An 18,345-nucleotide genomic window follows, 5' to 3' on the forward strand; every position below is an offset into this window, starting at 1 on the left:
AGTGCCAAAACAAAAACAAAAAACGAAAAAAAAAAGGAGTTAAATTGGGTCCAATCAACCGCACGAGTGCAGCACAATCACATCTTGGAATGGTCGGGTGGTGGTGGGGGGGAACCTAGGGACCCATTATCCGAATCCTTGGGAATAGAAAAATGCTTGCGCTTGATATCAAATAATTTCTATCTAATTTGATCATACATATCTTGATCGTGTATTTTTCACTCAAAAAAATGAGCTCTAGTAGACCTTATACGGTTTATTACTTTCCATGTAAACTTTAATTTTATAAATTGAACCCAATTTAATTTTATTATAGAGTCAATATTCCATTGAACAGTAGTATCTAATAGATTTGACCATAAATACCTAGAAATAACAAATTAGTAAACCATGAATTATTCCATCCTGTTTCAACTTAGAATATTGTTATTGAGTTAATGGGGGCCGAGGCTTCTCTAATTATCCCAAGTCATGTCAAACAAGAGATCATTTCTTTTTTTAGTTCAGAGCAAAAAAAAAAAAAAAAAACAAATTGATCGAGCTAGCTAGTGAGTCGCACGTAATGATGTGTACAAAGTCAGTTCACAAAGGCTAAATTATTAATTATAAAGCAATCATCATGATCCTTTAATGATGATATATTAATAATACCCATCATTAATTATAACGTGTTGTACGTGCCACGTGGGTGGTATGATTACCATAAAAATAATTAGCCTCAAAATTCCAAATTAATTAATTAAATACTGTTTTTGTAATTCTTATAAAATAATTTTCCTGATTTTGGGAACATCTTTGCCGTTCAAGCTTCCCGACACTACTAAAAAATTCAAAAGACAATTTCACACGTCATGAGTCCAGTCATACAATTCGATCTCTCTTTATGCCATTAATAGCTTTTTGGGAGAGATCTGATTTGCAATAAAGATGGGAAGCCATGGAAATGGATATATATAGACTCGAAAAGGTCATGGAAAAATGCCAAATGAAGATGATCGGTACCTCTGTCATTTGGCTCCCATGCATAGTGATCATAGTACTCCCACCAGCACTTAAGATTGATTCTCATCCAAATGAATGGATAATGCTTTTCTTTATCGGAGATCTAAGATCTTTAGGTCATTTGATCATCTTCTTCTTGCACCACCTAATTCTAAATAAAACCCACTTTGGAGATCATCATGTGATGTGTTTTCTACACCAATCTTATCAAGCACAGTTATATGTTACCCTTAATTGTCAAAGCCTTAATATTTTAAGGGAAAATCGATCATAGCTAAATGCTCATGATCCTATCGCTTTTAATGATTTTGTCCACTTCGAGTACTACTACTGTTTTATCCACGGGAAGAGTTTGTCATGACATCAAATTCGATCAGTATATACCTATATATATGTGTGTGATTTTCCATTAAAATTTGAATATATATATATATATATATAAACGTCGTCGTCGTCATGAATATCTACGTGAATTTCATTGTACATGCACAGTATCGCGAGACCAGAAAACGAGAGGTGTGAAATGTATGTATATTGTGGCGCTGCATGCCTTCGCTATACATATATATATATATATAATATCTTAATGTCTTAATTTGCACAACAGACCGGAATAGAGGAAAAAATCATCTCGACTCACGATAGTTATTCAGGCGTCAATAAGGTGTCCTTCAGGTTCATACATAAAATAAATAGTAAATAAACAAATATAAATAAATACAGAGAGACACAAAGATTTATATAGTTTGGCATAAAAGCCTACATCTATAGATTATTTGAGGGCAAAATTTATTATGATTATTGATTTTACAATATCTCTTGACCTCACATGTCGCTCAATATAGTGGAGGGATTTAATCTAGACGTAGAAAAGTCGTCCCGAGCCTGTCGAGAGTCCATCTTTCATTTGTAGAGATGATCTCCTCTTTTTATAAAGATCTATTTTTATCTTTGGAGTGATGGAATTCAACTTACCTTGTAAAGACTTTTCATTTTAGGAATTTGAGCAAATTTCTTTTGATTTATCTCTTCCTTATCTTATCTCTTTCCTACCTTATCTTTTGGATTTATTCTTTATTTATTTATTTATTATAAGTGATATGTTTTCAAGGGTTGGACCAATCAATTTAGTCCTAACAATATATATATATATATATTGAAAGGAAGCAGGAATCAATTATCACCACCATATATACCATTTCCCCTTACTTTTGGGCTTCGTCTTTCTTTCTTTCCAAGTTTCTTGAACAAAAACACGTTCACGTTTCTCTCTCCCTCGGCACAAAAATTACAAAAGCCCAAAAAAGGGCGCATTACAAACTTTGGTGGTGCCATATAACTTTCCATTTATGGAAAATCAACAGCAGCAGCCTGCCATCATGAAATCAAGGTTCAGACGTGTCTGTGTTTTCTGTGGGAGCAGCCCCGGCAAGAGCCCTAGCTACCAGATTGCTGCTATCCAACTCGGCCAACAACTGGTGCCTCCAATATATAACCTCTCCTTTTTTTTTTCTTGCTGTGAAACCTGTTTTTGACGCAGAACATGTGGCACGATTTCTCTTTACCATGTTTGCACAGAAACAGGATATATGCAAGTTCTATCCGCTTCTTACAGGAACATTGTATGCGATGTTTTTCATGAAAAATGAAAGATTTCAGATACCAAGAAGCACTCTTAGTACCTGATGTATATGTTGTTTTGCTGCCGGTATTTAATTAAGGAATTGAAATCAGAGACCTAATTTTTTGACGTCTTTTTGTCTTATTTAACCAAAATACGTTCCAAACTCTAGTAATAACTGTGTTAGCAGTATGACTGTACGAGGACGAAAACGTGGCAGAGTAAAACAGAGATCAGATACAGTGTCCTCTGTTTTGGTATCCCCTGTTTTGTTTTCTCTTGCCTTCCTTGGATGAATACTAGTGGGAAAAAAAGAAGAAGAAGAAGAAGAAGATATCGAAACATAAGAAATATCAAAATATTTAATTGAATAATATGCATTTGGTTCATTATTATACAAATCAAGCACTTCGGTTATTAACCCTAAGAAAACATTGCAGGTGGAGAGGAACATTGACTTGGTCTATGGAGGAGGGAGCATTGGCTTGATGGGTCTGGTCTCCCAAGCTGTGCATGATGGAGGTCGCCATGTCTTGGGGTGGGGTACCTTCTCTCTCTCACTCTTTCTGATCTCTCTGGGTTTTAACGTTTCTTTCTTCCCTGCAGAGTAATTCCCACAATTCTCATGCCAAGAGAGGTACGTGATGATCAATTAATATTTCAGTAAATATTTCATAATTTGAGTAGTTGGAATATGAAAAAGAAAGATGGGTGTGGTGGTGTATGATTTCAGATAACAGGAGAGACTGTGGGAGAACTAAGAGCAGTGTCAGGCATGCACCAACGCAAGGCTGAAATGGCTCGTCAGGCCGATGCTTTCATTGCCTTGCCAGGTTCTATCTTTTTCTCTTTACATATATATATATATATATATATATATATATATAAAATTTATTCCTGCATTTGTCGTTTTAAATGCACAATAATGTCGTCTGGTGGACGATAAAATAATTATTCTTTTTCTTTACATGTATCTATGACAATATTGTTTTTACAATTAAATAAAATATTTTTAGAATATATTTTTAATATTATTTTTATTTTAAAATTAAAAAAAAATTAAATTATTTATTTTATTTTATATTAAAAGTTGAGAAGATTAAAATGATTAGATTAAATACGATGAGATATTTTTTGAAAACTTGTCAACGATAAATATTTTCAACAAATTGTTAGATATTCTGATCAAACGGTTTATGTAATATTTCTATAATGATGTCATATCATTAAAATTATTTACCTAAATATTAATTTATAAGAATGAGAGTATCACGTGTCTGTAATTTAACAAAATTAAATGCTGCAGGTGGGTATGGCACCTTGGAAGAACTGTTGGAAGTCATCACTTGGGCTCAACTGGGAATCCATGATAAACCTGTAACATTTCATTTTTCTCTCTCTTTGTTCGATCAGTATTCGAGCGATGTTATTCATAGGTCTCTACATGATGTCATAATTTAATTTATAAAATTTAAAATTTATTCTTTAAATCAAATTATACCATATATATGTATGGTATGTAATGTTGAGGTCTATGAATAGAATTATCTCTTTATTATTTTTATGTGTGTATTCGATTTTTTTGGATAAAAATTGTGATTGGTGGGCAGGTGGGCTTGTTAAACGTGGATGGATACTACAACTCACTCCTCTCATTCCTAGACAAAGCAGTCGACGAAGGATTCATAACTCCCACTGCCCGAAACATTATCGTCTCTGCTCAAACTGCCCAAGAACTCATGCACAAGCTTGAGGCATCATTTGTTTTTGTAAATGAGATGAACTGAAGATTGAAAATTAAATAAAATATTATTATAATATTATTTTTATTTTATAATTTGAAAAAATTAAATTATTTATTTTATTTTATTTTATGTAAATTTAAAAAAATTGTAATGATTTACTATTTTGGATAGAAAATAATTTCATGTTATTGGTGCACGAATTTTGGACAGTAAATATTTCGTATATATAGGAACCAGCTAGCCTTAATGTTTGTATCTATTTCTTTTCTGAATTAAACGAACTGATTGGAACGTTTAAAGATCTCAGTTAATGCAGCAAAATGAACTGATTTGAGCCGTCCATTCATTCCATCCCCAAGTACTGATCATCTGGCGTGAACCTCCCCCCCTCCCATCCCATTTTTTTTTTGAGTAACTCATTTCCATTCAATCAAACCAAAGGGATACAAGGAGAAAAATACTCCAACGTTATAATACAGCTATAGAGTTGTAATTTTTTTTTGAAAAAATTTAATTATAAACGATTCTGTACATTAATACGTATATCTATTCAATATAATTAGTCAGAAAGTAGATTTTATTAAAAATAATGTTAATTTAAATTTAGAATATAAAAATAACAATATTAGTATACAGATTGGTATATAAACTTACTTGTACATAATAAAACTTTTTTCCTTATATAAGAAACCTCTCACTTAGCAAAATTTTCTAAGAGCTATTTTATTTCACATATAAATATATTTGCACTGTTACAACTTTCTTTTATCTTTTTTTAAGATTTTTGATGACTTATAAGAAATCTTCTTCAATAATTATCTGTGTTAGACAGAGTTCCAGTCCAAATTGTACTATTCTAAGAGTTCCAAAAGCCTCAACTACCAATAAATCAAAAAATAAATATTTTTTAGTTCTCATAGATGCAATGATTTTGCCTGCTGTCCCTAACTGCCACCCCCTATTCTTCTTTTTTGATACATAGGGAGAGGGGTTGAAACCACGATCTCCATTTTGAATCTTGTGCCATCAAGCCGCAGGCCATGGCGGCGTGACCCCCTATTCTAAGTTGGGAGATAGAGCAACAACTGGACTGGGCAACAAAGGCAGGATCGAATTTTTCTTTGACCTGACCTTAGACGTTCACGATTATTGTCCATAGATGTTAGCATATTTCTCCATCATCATGTGGATGCCACCACAGTTCTTAAAACTAGCTGTGGATCATAAGCATGACAATGATTTTTATGTCAAAAGTTCAAAAACCAGTGTGATTTTTAACCCAGCGTTAGCTTGTCGGTATACATCCCTCTTTTCCATTGATTTGATGGGTTGTTGGAAGTAGCTTTCACCGAAAAGAGAGTTGTGTGAATGGAAGGTGACTCAATTCTTATAATGTGAATATTTTTATAAAAAAAAATATTTGTATCAGTCTATTATTTATCACACATTCAATACATTAGTGTATTGAGTTAAAAAAAAAAAAATTGAATGCATGATTTGTGGAGAGTATAGGCTGATGCATAAAATTACTCTTTTTATAATTTCAAGAAAAAACCAATTTGAGATCAGTTCTCATATATATTCTTATGTAAATCAAGACGTAAATAAAAATAAATAGTAGTAAAAGAAGAATAATAGTTCTAAATAATGCTATTATTATGCCTCTTTAATTTATTATTTTATTTTCACCGCTGATACATTTAATTTTTTTTAATAATTAAAGAAGTGATAATTTATATTTTTTTAATTTTTTTTTAAATATTTAAAATAAAAATATAATTTATACTCGACGGCACATTTAGCGAACACGACAACAGAATAGCACCGCTCTAATAGGAATTTGTCATGTGAGTCAACATTATGTTTTGTTCGGTTCATTTACAAAACGAGTTAATTAGGTGAGTCTTTAATACTACTCGAGATATTAATATAGACGACAATTAAATATTATAGGATCGCTTTCGAATTCAGATAACTTGGGAAATTTGATCCCACAACTTTCCTCGACCCTACCACAAAGTCGGAGGACAGGGGAGAAAGTGACACGTGTGCATGGAGGTAGGGGAAAAGTAATGGTGGAGTCTGAGAGAGGAGGTGGGCCTTGCTTTTTATGTGTAGGTGTTACTCAGCAATTGAAAGTTGTACATAAGGGTGGCTGGGACACTACTGAATATGGCATTTGGAGCTTCGAGGTTTGACTTGGATTTGGACTCTCTTTTCATTTATTTCTTTGATGTCGTTCTTCCATCCAATTCTCTGTCGGGATAAGCACTAACTCGATGTCCTTTGAGGTCATTCATCCTTAAAACTCCTGTCGGCTGTCAATGTTAATTCTATTTAGGTATATATAAGCATAATGCCATGTAACTGTAGGAAGGCCTCTATGTTCTGATCCTGTCCACAAAAAGAAATTTGATTATTTGGAATTATTGCTTGCAAGACTTATGATCCATTTCGTACGATGGAAAATATTAAGAATGGAAATGAGAGATTGAATTAGGCTCGTTTAGACAGTGATGTGAGATAAGATGATATAATTTTAATATTATTATTATTTTGATATTTAAAAAAATTGAATCAATTATTATATTTTTTTATAAAAATTTAAAAAATTTATAATAATGAGATGAGACGAAATCGTTTCTATATCTAAAAAGAATCTTAATCTCTCAATTTTTCTATTGGTAACAGGAAAAATAGGAGAGAGGAAAGTAGGGTGATAATATTTTGATCTTTTTTAACCTTTAATTCTCTTAAATTAGAAAGAAAAATTGAAGATTGGCTTGACCTACTATGATTTCCAGTTGGTTCCTCAAATTGTTATTCGAACTTTGGGTCTCAGCCTCTCATATAAGAGAAAAATAAACACCTAAAATAAACCTTACAACATTTAGGATTGGTTTGTTTTTACAAATGAGAAGAATTAAGTTGATTTGGGATAATATTTAAAAGTTAAAAATTGAATAAAATATTATTTAAACATATTTTTTCAATACTACTTTTATTTTGATATTTGAAAAAATTGAATTATTTATTTTATTTTGTGTGAAAATTTAAAAAATTATAATGATTATATGAGATGAGATAAAAAATTTTGTGAAAGTGAACGAGCCATTATTGTTGACCGTGTAAACTTTTGGACAGCATTAGATACTAAATAAATGTTATAAAGAAATGATAGCTGTTCGTAGTATGCAAGTATTACACAATCACCTTAAAAAAAATAAATAAATATAAGATCTATATGAAAAAAAAATAATTTTTTAATAATAAACCATACTCTATTTTAGATCGATTGCACGACACTTACTCCACAATTATATATAACATTACTCTACTTTAAATGCTATATCAACTACTTCACGCGTCTATCTCTCTCCTGCATAAGACTTACGTTAGTGAACAAAAATTTGAATACAACTTTTCACGTCCAGATTTTATCCTCAATGAAAGGCAGTAACATACTAATATTATTGTTTCTTGCATCGTCACATTTGCTGCTCTGCAATTTTCTTATGGAAGATGGAACATAGAAACAATAAAAAATAAAAACAAAAGAAGACAAAATTACACCAATAACAGATTGATACACAATCACTGCAAAAGAGAAACATATCTGACGCTTACTAAAACAATTGAATAGGAAAGCTCATCAGATTGAGCCAAAAATCACATCTCACCCGTGTAAAGCAACGAATTTGGAATTTTGCAGAGGAACAGGTCAAGTAAACGGCTAGATATAATACAGACATCCAGTAGTTATTATCTACTAAAGCAGCTTTAAGTGAAGGATAGAACTGCTGATGAGGTGGTGACCAAACTCGATAGGAGGCCAACAATGACCGCACTATTATATGTTGTTGGTTCTCCTTGCATGGAGTTGTTCCGGGAGTCGATGTAAGTTTCGTTTTTGAAAGGCCCGCCAACAAGTCCTCCAATGGCTACATTTGGATTGGGTTCAGCAGAGTCAAGCCACTGGAACCCATCAGTGCAGCCAGTCTTTGCTTCAACTGGAATTGAAGCTCCCCTATGGTGCACATATTGCGGGTACTTGTCGCCGTAACCCACAAGAAAACTCATTTTCAGAGGATTGTCACCCAAGACATAATCAGCCTGGTAAAAATGGACAGAATACTCGGATGTAAGCAATTCCCGGAGTGTCATGGTTATTAAGTGCTAAGATCTATTGCCTCTAGGAGATCTCTAGCACAGACAAAAAGGATTTGCATACCTGAGATTTGGCAAATTTCCGAAGATCTGCTGGGGAGAAGGAATCTCTATTGCATGAGAGCTTTGCAGTTCGGGATGTAAGCATGTAATCACTGTAAAGAGCAGCTAAGAATGCAGAAGCGACAGGATGCTGCAAAGAGTTCCATTCACTGACCCATATAAGACGACCACCTGCATCAAGGAAAGCATAATGGCATCAGATGCTAAGAATGCAATTGGATATTTCAATACACGAATAAGACATCCAAGTTCTGCCTGGAGCATATTGATTACTTCCTAGGAAAATTGGGGTGGTGCTCTAATTTGCAAAAATCCAAGGCCCATAAGATTTTTATCTTCCACTCTGAACATGTATTTGATAGCTTAGAAATGTTTGGTATCTTGGCTGTCTTAAACTCTCCTGTATCTCTAATTCCATTGCCATAAGGCAGTGAATCGCTTGGATGTGTATTACTGTTAAATGTTTACAGGAAAAGAGAAATCCCAATAATTACTCGGGTCATTTAACAATAATGGGTGCCAATTATTAGCTTTAGCAGTCTCTAGAGCCACAGCCACCAGTTTTGCGTTCATTTTTCTTTTTTGGTTTATTTCAGAGGTCAATTAATCATCATCCATTTGTTCTTCGATATCTTTCTTCAGCCTGGTTCGTTTTTGCAAATGAGATAAGATGAATTGAGTTGAGATTAAAGTTGAAAATTGAATAAAATATTGTTAGAATATATTTTTTTAATATTATTTTTATTTTGAGATTTGAAAAAGTTGAATTGTTTATTTTATTTTGTGTGAAAATTTGAAAAAGCTGTAATGATTAGATAAGATGGGATGAGTTGAGTTGAGAAATGTTGTAAAACCAAACGAGTCGGTTCTGGTATTTAATGACAAAAAAAATTAGATGTCCCTCTATATTGGAAAAAGATGGAACAACGTGGGAGGACCCAGAAAATCCACTGCATGTTGAAGTGATCTAATTGCTGGCTTAAGAAGAAGATTTAGTTTTATACGATTAATCATGATGGAATGAGACCATTCACTTCAAAAATCAATGCAAAGGAAAAAAAAAAAGGGAGATGATAGATTAGAGAAAATATGTGCATGATTATCCAAGTCTAATTGCAAATGTGGAGAAGATTACTTTCAGTTCTGCTCTCTGTGGCTGTTGGAGAATCTGGTAGGAGGCCGCACATAACAGCCTCAGCTGTCTTTCTGTACATTTGAAGACCAGATTTCTGTGAGTTTGAGATGTCTTTGGATCCAAAGAAGCTTAACCTGGACAACAGAACCTGCATCAAAATTGTAGACCCATTTAACAAAGTTGAGAAGCAGAATACGCTATTCATGGCTTTACAATATCTCCAAAGACTAACGTAACTATGTTTTATATAAAATAGTGCCATTTAGGAAGGTAAAAATAAAGCAATGGACTTTCTCAATTTCAACTTATGCCTCAAAGAAGTAACACAAAGCCAAATCAGTAAACACTTTTTCAAAAATAGAAGGTTGTCACATAGATTTCAAATCTCTTCCTGAAAGTACAGTAAACATGTCCCATGCCACAGTCTTCATTCATTAAATAAGTGTGTGTGTGTGTGTATGTGTAAAGACAACAGAAGGGTGGTTCCAGATATATGGCTTGAAACATCTCAAATGTCAATTTGGTTAATTTTTTTTATGTGCTTATCAGCAATGTGTTAAAGCTGTTTTAACAACGTCGTTGTAGTATAGTGGTGAGTATTCCCGCCTTGTCACCTTTTATTTGCTAAGTTCCTTTGTTATTTTTTTCCAGTGCTCCATTCATGCTGCATTAGGACATTGGAGAACTACATTCATCTTTACCTTAAAAAATGATTCTGTAAAACAAAATTTTACTTATAAAAAAAAAGCTTGATATTGAAAACTCTATCTCTCATGGTTCACACAATGTATAGTTTCATGCGTCAGTTGATATATAAGGCTTGCCCGTCAGGGGTTTCTCTCAATCATAGAACATGGCCCCTGCGCAAGGATGACACGCACAAATCGAGAAATGGTCTAAATTTTTTTTAACTTGTTTCTTTAGGAAGTGAGAGGGAGGTATGTGTGGGTTTATGGAAGTACATAAGGAAGGGATGGCCATGTTTTGTAAATCAAATACGCTTTGTAGTTGGTGAGGGCACTTGTATTAGATTTTGGCAGGATGTGTGGTGTGGAGAATATGCATTGGAAAGGGTTTTTCCGGCCTTATACCGTATTGCAGTTAACGGGGAAGCATCAGTGGTGGATGTGCGTTTGTACTCTCATGGTGTGCAGCAGTGGAATGTTTTTTTTATTAGGGATTTCCATGATTGAGAATTACCTTTAGTTTCAGAATTTTTCAGCTTATTATATTCGATGGAGACTCCTACGGCACAACGAGATAGTTTGAAGTGACGGCTTAATAACCACAAGATATGTACAGTGAAGGCGTATTACAGCATCTTAACAACACAACTTGGTAGTAGAAGAGTATCTGGAAGACTCGTGTGCCTTCAAAAGTAGCATTTTTTGTATGGAGTGCTGCTCTTAGGAAGATATTGACCACAAAAATTTTTAGAAAGATAGGGTGTGTAGTGTTGGATTGGTGTTACATGTACAAAAAAAATGGAGAATCTATGGACCATTTATTATTACACTGTGAGCTAACAAGGGAGTTGTGGGATGAAATCTTTTTAAGAGTTGATGTTGCTTGGGTTATGCCTATGAGGGTGGTGGATTTGTTGGGTTGTTGGCCAAACATGCAAGGCAGTCTTCAAGTGGTAGCAGTATGGAAGAAAATCCCGTTGTGTATTATGTAGTGCATTTGGACGGAAATGAATGCACGTTGCTTTGAAGATAAGGAACGCTCAATGACCGAGTTGAAAATTTTTTTCTCCATACTCTAATGTGTTGTTTTTCCACTATTGTATTACATAGGGATAATGGTCAGGATTTTTTGTCGTTATTTGACCGTCTTTAGAATGTAATTAGGAGTTCTTATGTATACTTCCTGTATATAAGGACTATGTCTATTTCATTCATATATATAATATCTTTCTTTTACTGATAAAAAAGAAATGAATAATTGAAAAGGGTTTGTTTCCTCCTCAAAATAACTTTCTTAGACAAGTATGATCCCAGATTTTATGAGTTTTGCTGATGGTTGATCCACTGCATGAATATAGAACTAAAATGAATTTTTATTATTATTGGCATCAAGTAATGATGGTTGAAACCATGGTATGCAAACTACATATGAAAGTGGAACAGATGTACAAACTTTATGTCCTACAAAATACACGTGTACATATGCGTGTGTAATCCTAGCTAGGCATTTCTCTTGTACACGTCCTATGTACTTTAGCTATGCCTGTTTCCTTTATGAATAAATAATCTTGATTACCTAAAGGGGAAAAAAATCTTGGTCTATACATAAATCTAACGCAAGGAAGCTTACACACTGATGTGGTTTAATATAATAAATCATATTGTAAAACTCTTTTTATTGTAAAGTAATCATTACATTAAACCAAATCAGTGCGTAAACTTCTTTGTGTAAGATTTGTGCATAGACCTAACACTTAAAAAACATATGCATGCGTGTGTGCGTGTGTACCTGGGTTCCTGCAAGCTTGTTATCCCAGCTAAACCAGGTTGGACTTCCCCATTGAGCAAAGGCTTTTCCATTATGTTCTGTCACATACTGAAGGTATGATTGATCCCCTGTAGCATGATAGAGCCAACTAGCTGCCCATAAGAGCTCATCTCCATATCCAGTCGAATTGTAGTAGGTCTGGACGTCAGGGATGCTAAGACTATAAGAATGTCTATATTTGTCGGCAAAAGTAAACAGTTGTTGGGCATGCTTAAGGAGTTTGTCAGAGTAAGTTGGATCAGTTTTCTTAAACACCAGAGATGCTGAAGCCATTGCTGCTGCAGTCTCAGCTGCAACCTCTGTTCCTGGAGTAGTTGTGTTTATCTGAGTGACTGGCCTCTTCTCGGTCATGGCTTCAGGCCTATCCCAACATTTGTGATCTGCTTTGGAATCACCCACCTGGTCCAAAATTAAAAGTGAATAAAGAGAAACATTTCAGACGCTTCATTGTCATTCCAACAGGAAAAAAATTCAAGCCCAAATTACAAGTGCTTCCTTAATTCAAGCCCAAATACGAGTGCTTTTACAACAATGTTTCATAAGACAGTGAAATGAAAACATACTTCTTCAACAAAACATTTTGATCTCATGCCAAACCATGAGAACACCACCAAGAATGCCAAAGTGCAAAAACAAAAATTACTATGATCTTGCCAAGTACTATATCGAAGCTGTAAAATTTTAGTTTACTGACATGGGATCATGGAAAACTATCAACAATTGGAACTCTAGAACACACAGTTAAACAAAACCAGATAGCTTAGAGTTGAAGGTTATAGCAACCTGAATGTAGAGAACATTTTCAGCAGGGTGGGCGTTGATGAAGTAATCTGTGACCCACTTGAGCGAGTCTTTAGCAGGTTCCAACTGATTCACAGTGTCCATTTGATCTCCATACTCGAGGATAGCCCAGGACAACACTGTGGCAGTGAAGGCCATTGGAAAACCAAACTTCATGTGATCCCCAGCGTCATACATTCCTTTTGACAGATCCAAGTCAGCTTGGCTTCCATCTTTCAAAGCCGAATCTCCTCTCCAAGATATCTCGTTATCTACCAACTTACCAGCTACAAAAAGCGAAGCAGCACACCCAACACAAATTAGCACCAGAGGAACAAGAATGAAACGTTATGATAATTGCAAATGTACGGTAGTAGCCACAATTTAAATTTCCAACTCCCCGCCCCACCTCCACCCAAAAACAAAAACAGAGAGAAAAAAAAAAAAAAAGATTGAAAAACCCCATAGGAAGCAAACTGTAAGGTGTGAACTTTACCAGTACGGCTTTCTGTCTTAAACAGCATAAACACCAATGATAGTAACTGAATCTAAAGCTCATGTCAGTTTTCAGATCTTCCTGAGTGCTACGAAGTGATTATACTAAAATTACTGAATGTAATGAATAATGAACACAAAATAATGCTGCATTGCAATGCGCAACAATTACTGCGTGGAAGGAATGAGAGAGTAGTCCTCACATTTTTGTACGTCGAAGAATTGCATAGCGATCTTTAGAGCGTCGGCATATTTCTTGACAGTCGCGCCTGGAGGACCCGGCACTGGAGCCGCCTCATCGGAGCCACCCTTTTTTTTTCTTACGGTGATTACCACCGCACCGACGACGAGGGCCAAGATTACTAGAACCAGAAACCAACCGCACCAGCCTTTGGACCTCGATTTCTCACCCATTTTTACGCAATGCCAGCTCTACAGTGCGATTCAATCACTTACAAAATACGAATATTGAAGGCCTAGATCTGACTCAACCAGAACACAATGTACGAAAGCGTTCTGGCGGACTATATAAGCTCTGGAGAGATTAGAAACAGAGCTTCGGACCTCCGAAACGAAGAACCGGACCCTGATCTGAACAATGACTCCTGTTTTTCTCTCCTTTTTCCTTAAAAAAAAAAAAAGGTGAGAATATGGTTCCTTGGAATGGACTGGAACACCGACGGAAGCAGTATTAAAAATATAGGTTTCCTATTTTGTTATTTTTCTGGTCTTTTGCCGGTCTGAATGACGGAAATGCCCCTGACATAGTTTATGAGGTTAGGTGGAGAACATACTTTCTTGTGTGGAGAGATTGCGCAAAAAGGACAATTTGCTGAGTTGTCATTATCTAACTGTTTTGGACCGTTGAACTGTCCACCGACAAGAAGGTGGGTTGACAGATACCGTTGATCTTAGATCAATAGACCCAGTGATTTTCGCTAGTCCGCAAAATAACCCCACGGCTAAGAATTCCAGTGAATGGTGATTTTGATTAAAGTTGGGATATTCAATAAAGGAAAATATAAAATAACTACCCCTTTACAATTTGTCTACAACCTTCTAATAAAATAATATAATTTTTAAAATATTTATTTTAATTTTAATTTTGATTTGATGTGTTTGAAATTAAAAAAATATTATTTTATGATAAGTCATAAATAAATTGTAGTTGGATTGTAAGGCTATCATCTCTATTTACTAAAATAGTTCTCTCTCTGGCCAACCAGATTGTTCACATGCTCTCTACCCCTTTTTAAGGTGGAAATTGTTTGTTTTATAGATAATGCATCTCATCTTTGCTGCCATAGTTTTTATTCATAGTTTCATAAATTATGGATAAGGCGATTCGGTTATGGGAGCGTCTTTTTAACCATCATCCTTCCACACTTTTCCATATGTTTATTGCGTCCTGTAGTTTTTGAGTTGTAATCAGAATTGTGCATTAGATGTAGGCATGGAGAACAATTTGGCATAATGTATAAGAGGTGGATACAAATAAGAGTAAGGAAATGCTGATTTCTTCCAATTCCTCGAGTAATAAGTTATCTAGGCAGTGTATTGAAATCAAAATCACTGCTATATCTTCCTGTGGCTCAGTCATCATCTTTGAATTCCCTGTTCAAAGAAAATATCACTCTGTCATAAATAAATCACGAGTATTTTCTTTGTTAGTATATTATGTGAGTGTGTGAATTGAACAATGATGAAGTAAAATATAATTCTAACATTCTTCATCACTTTTTAGGCAAGTAAGCCAGACAGACACCCTAATGGGATTGAACAATGTCCTTTCCGAGGTGCCATTCAGTTCCTCATTCATAACTGAGAATTGTAATCAAAACTATCTAACAAAGTTTAGTATCATGTATCTGTTCCATTTTAATGGTTGTGCAGGAGAATGAAAACATCATTAGACGTGTACATCCATACCTGCGATCGAGGTATCGAGGTTGTATACCATTGCCTTGACATGTGGTACATGTCAATGAGCCGACACCATCACAATTGATGCATCGAGAGACTTCCTTCTCATCCCCACCAAGCTCTACTGTCACTGAGCCAGTTCCCGTGCAAAATCTGCATTTCTCTGGGGAGGACATCCATTTTTATGAGAGTAAAGATCTGAAACAGCCATCACTAGTTCAAAATGGCAAGCATCATAGACAATCATATTAACAAACCCTATGACTGCTCCCAGCGTCATGTCAATTAGCTTAATGTTGCCTAAAAATTTGTGAGTTCCATATGGAATTGCAGTTGAATAACTGTCCTTCCTTTTATAACTATTTGGTAACCAGATTGTGAGTTTGCCCAATTGAGCCAACCTGGTAATGTATTTTAGAACTAAAATCCAGCTTCAAAGAGTGAGTGCCGTGTCCATTAAACTTGGAAAAGTGAAACAGTTTGTTTAGTCAAAGCATCCTAGGGCATTTACAAATTTCCGTAGCTGCTCACTTAAGCATTCAATTGGCTTGAACCGATAGTATACTTGAAAGGAAAAAACAGACCGACAAGGATTCTATTTACAATCTCTCCACCCATGTTTTACCAAAACAGACAATTCACAGTTCAAATCAATTGGCTATTTACTTACGCGCCCCGGTGCCATTGCAGGGGAAGCATGGCTGAGTGTTTTCTCGCTGTGCCTGCAGCCATATAGAAAAGCCTCAAAATTCCATTAGGTCAAAACAAAACAGGATTACCCATTTAGCATCGCAATTTTATGGATATTCTAGAAGATAGGGGGCGGGGTAAAAAGCACTTACAGCATTATCAATTTGGGTTTCATAGAAGACTGGAATGCCTATCCCAACTGCAACGCTCACAAGCCCAACCGATATTGCCACTACCTGAACCCGATATTTCCCAAGTCACTTCAACGCTCACGTTATAGAGAGAAAAAAAGGAATGCCAATAAGAAAACATAAAAGTGGGTGGACAAAGAACCGTGTTTTGATCGAGATCAAGAGCTCGAATGCATGGATAAGACGCTGGGGAGCGTTGATTTCTGCTCGCGGGTCTGTAGGGGAGAAAAGAAGTGGTGGGAGAGAGCTTGAGAGGGCGACGAAGAAAGGGAGAATGGAAACGAGGGAGCGAAGGTGCTAGTGACATTTCTCAGCTTCGCGCTTCAATTTTGAGGTCTGCGTCTGCGGTCTGCGTCTGCGTCTGCGTCCCTGACAGTTGACACGCACGGTGCGAGAGGCGGTGTTAAAATTGAAGTCCAGGGGCTGTGGTGTGTGTGGATTCGGATAATGTGGGGGTAGAGGAAGTAGGAGCAGACGAACATTAACCACCAGACAGTTTGTGAGACATCGGCGTATCACTCGAACAACATTTGTGGGCTCAAAATTTATATTAGCCCACTCTGTTTGTGACCTCAAAATCAAAGGGGCTCAAGGTTTCATGTCACAAAACAAGACCAATACCTATGGTTTTCCAAGCAGCTGGACCTGGGTTCAGACTTCAGCCCAATGCATGCCTCCTAGTCCTAGTCATAATTTCGGATTTAACTGTACAAGAAAAATATTTGTAAATTCATTTATTAAGAGATCAAATATATCATTGTTCTGTTAATCTATCACATCAGTTAGTATAAATTTTTATAATTATAGGTCGATAATAAATTATATGATAAGTAATGTGTTTACACGTCAGCTTGTAAATAACAAAATCCACAGAAAAAAAAAATATATATATAAACCAAAAACTTTGGCTGTCTCTAAGAATATGCTATCTATATTTGTTAATCTACTGATTTTTTAAGACAAGCTGATCAAAGAGCTACCCTAAAAGTAAAGTAACAAAGGCATTGAAGTTGCTTGAAATGGAAGAAATAAAATTCCATTTGTTTTTTGGTAAGGTTAAAGGTGAGAACATTCCATCATTGTAGGAGTATCAGGCATGAGCCGGAGGGTCAAAGGAAGAAAGAATTCGATGAGAGAGAGACACAGAGAGAGAGAGAGAGAGACAGTGTGTGGAGGGGAGGAGGAGACAAGAGAGCGACAGGCCACCTACCTATTATATAATGAAGGAGCACATGAGATGGGAGGGTGAACTTAACGTTGGACCCAAAAAAAATGAGGGGTATAAATTATAAATAATGCAACAAGACGCAGAATGGAGAGCATTTGAGAAACGTATGGTATAGAATCCGCATGCTTCCCTTTTTCTCACAGCCACTTTTTTCACTTTATATTCATCTCTCTGTCTTGTTCTCCCTCTTCTAGATAGTTTGAGATCAAGTCTGTTTACAACAAATAAGGGAATCATCTTGCACATTTTAATTCCCCCATTTGTTAGAGTACTCCCAATAGATTATTCATCATATATATTATGATATAAAATAAATAATAAAATCTATCTCTTCCCCTTAACTTAAACTTTTGAGACAAATGATGATTTCATATGGTATCAAAGCAGAGGTCCTGAGTTCAAATCCTGACTGACTCTACACTCTATACTTTTTAATGTTTTCTATTCATTTCAAATATATTTTTTTAACTACCAGTGATATTCTCATATATTTTAATATTTGTAATATCTCTCTATATACAATGTCATATAATTATGTTATATTTTAAATTAATCTAAATTTATAAGTTAAACCAAAATATAAATTAATTCAAAAAATAAAAAGAAGAGATTATATAATGAAAATAAAAAGCATCAAATTGTGATTTATGGAAGATGAGCAGACCCCAACTGTGAGGAAGGGAAGACGCACGAAATAAACAGATGGGCTGAAAGGGATTAAAATGCAATAAAATGAATTTTGATATCGGAGAAAAAAGTACACGGATGAGAGAGAACTGATTTTAAAATGA

General features: G+C 35.1%; 3 protein-coding genes across 3 annotated transcripts; 1 reads left to right on the forward strand and 2 right to left on the reverse strand.

Moving 5' to 3' along the window:
- Positions 1-2,201: 2,201 nt before the first annotated feature.
- On the forward strand, positions 2,202-4,421 carry LOC109010587 (cytokinin riboside 5'-monophosphate phosphoribohydrolase LOG3-like). The gene is made up of 6 exons (XM_018991465.2): positions 2,202-2,480; positions 3,064-3,161; positions 3,230-3,260; positions 3,357-3,456; positions 3,930-4,000; positions 4,234-4,421. The coding sequence occupies exons 1-6, from the start codon at positions 2,352-2,354 to the stop codon at positions 4,408-4,410; spliced, it is 606 nt and encodes a 201-aa protein (XP_018847010.1). The 5' UTR covers positions 2,202-2,351; the 3' UTR covers positions 4,411-4,421.
- A 3,382-nt stretch (positions 4,422-7,803) lies between these two features.
- Positions 7,804-14,223, reverse strand: LOC109014334 (endoglucanase 10). The gene is made up of 6 exons (XM_035693399.1): positions 13,726-14,223; positions 13,031-13,314; positions 12,209-12,646; positions 9,734-9,881; positions 8,600-8,769; positions 7,804-8,481 (listed from the first exon to the last, which is right to left on the reverse strand). The coding sequence occupies exons 1-6, from the start codon at positions 13,934-13,936 to the stop codon at positions 8,149-8,151; spliced, it is 1,584 nt and encodes a 527-aa protein (XP_035549292.1). The 5' UTR covers positions 13,937-14,223; the 3' UTR covers positions 7,804-8,148.
- A 712-nt stretch (positions 14,224-14,935) lies between these two features.
- On the reverse strand, positions 14,936-16,815 carry LOC109014333 (protein SPA, chloroplastic). Its single transcript, XM_018996760.2, has 5 exons — positions 16,469-16,815; positions 16,288-16,371; positions 16,116-16,167; positions 15,452-15,608; positions 14,936-15,136 (listed from the first exon to the last, which is right to left on the reverse strand). The coding sequence occupies exons 1-5, from the start codon at positions 16,631-16,633 to the stop codon at positions 15,115-15,117; spliced, it is 480 nt and encodes a 159-aa protein (XP_018852305.1). The 5' UTR covers positions 16,634-16,815; the 3' UTR covers positions 14,936-15,114.
- Between the last annotated feature and the right edge of the window lie 1,530 nt (positions 16,816-18,345).

This window comes from Juglans regia, chromosome 8 (genome assembly GCF_001411555.2).
Source record: "Juglans regia cultivar Chandler chromosome 8, Walnut 2.0, whole genome shotgun sequence".
Lineage (NCBI taxonomy): Eukaryota > Viridiplantae > Streptophyta > Magnoliopsida > Fagales > Juglandaceae > Juglans > Juglans regia.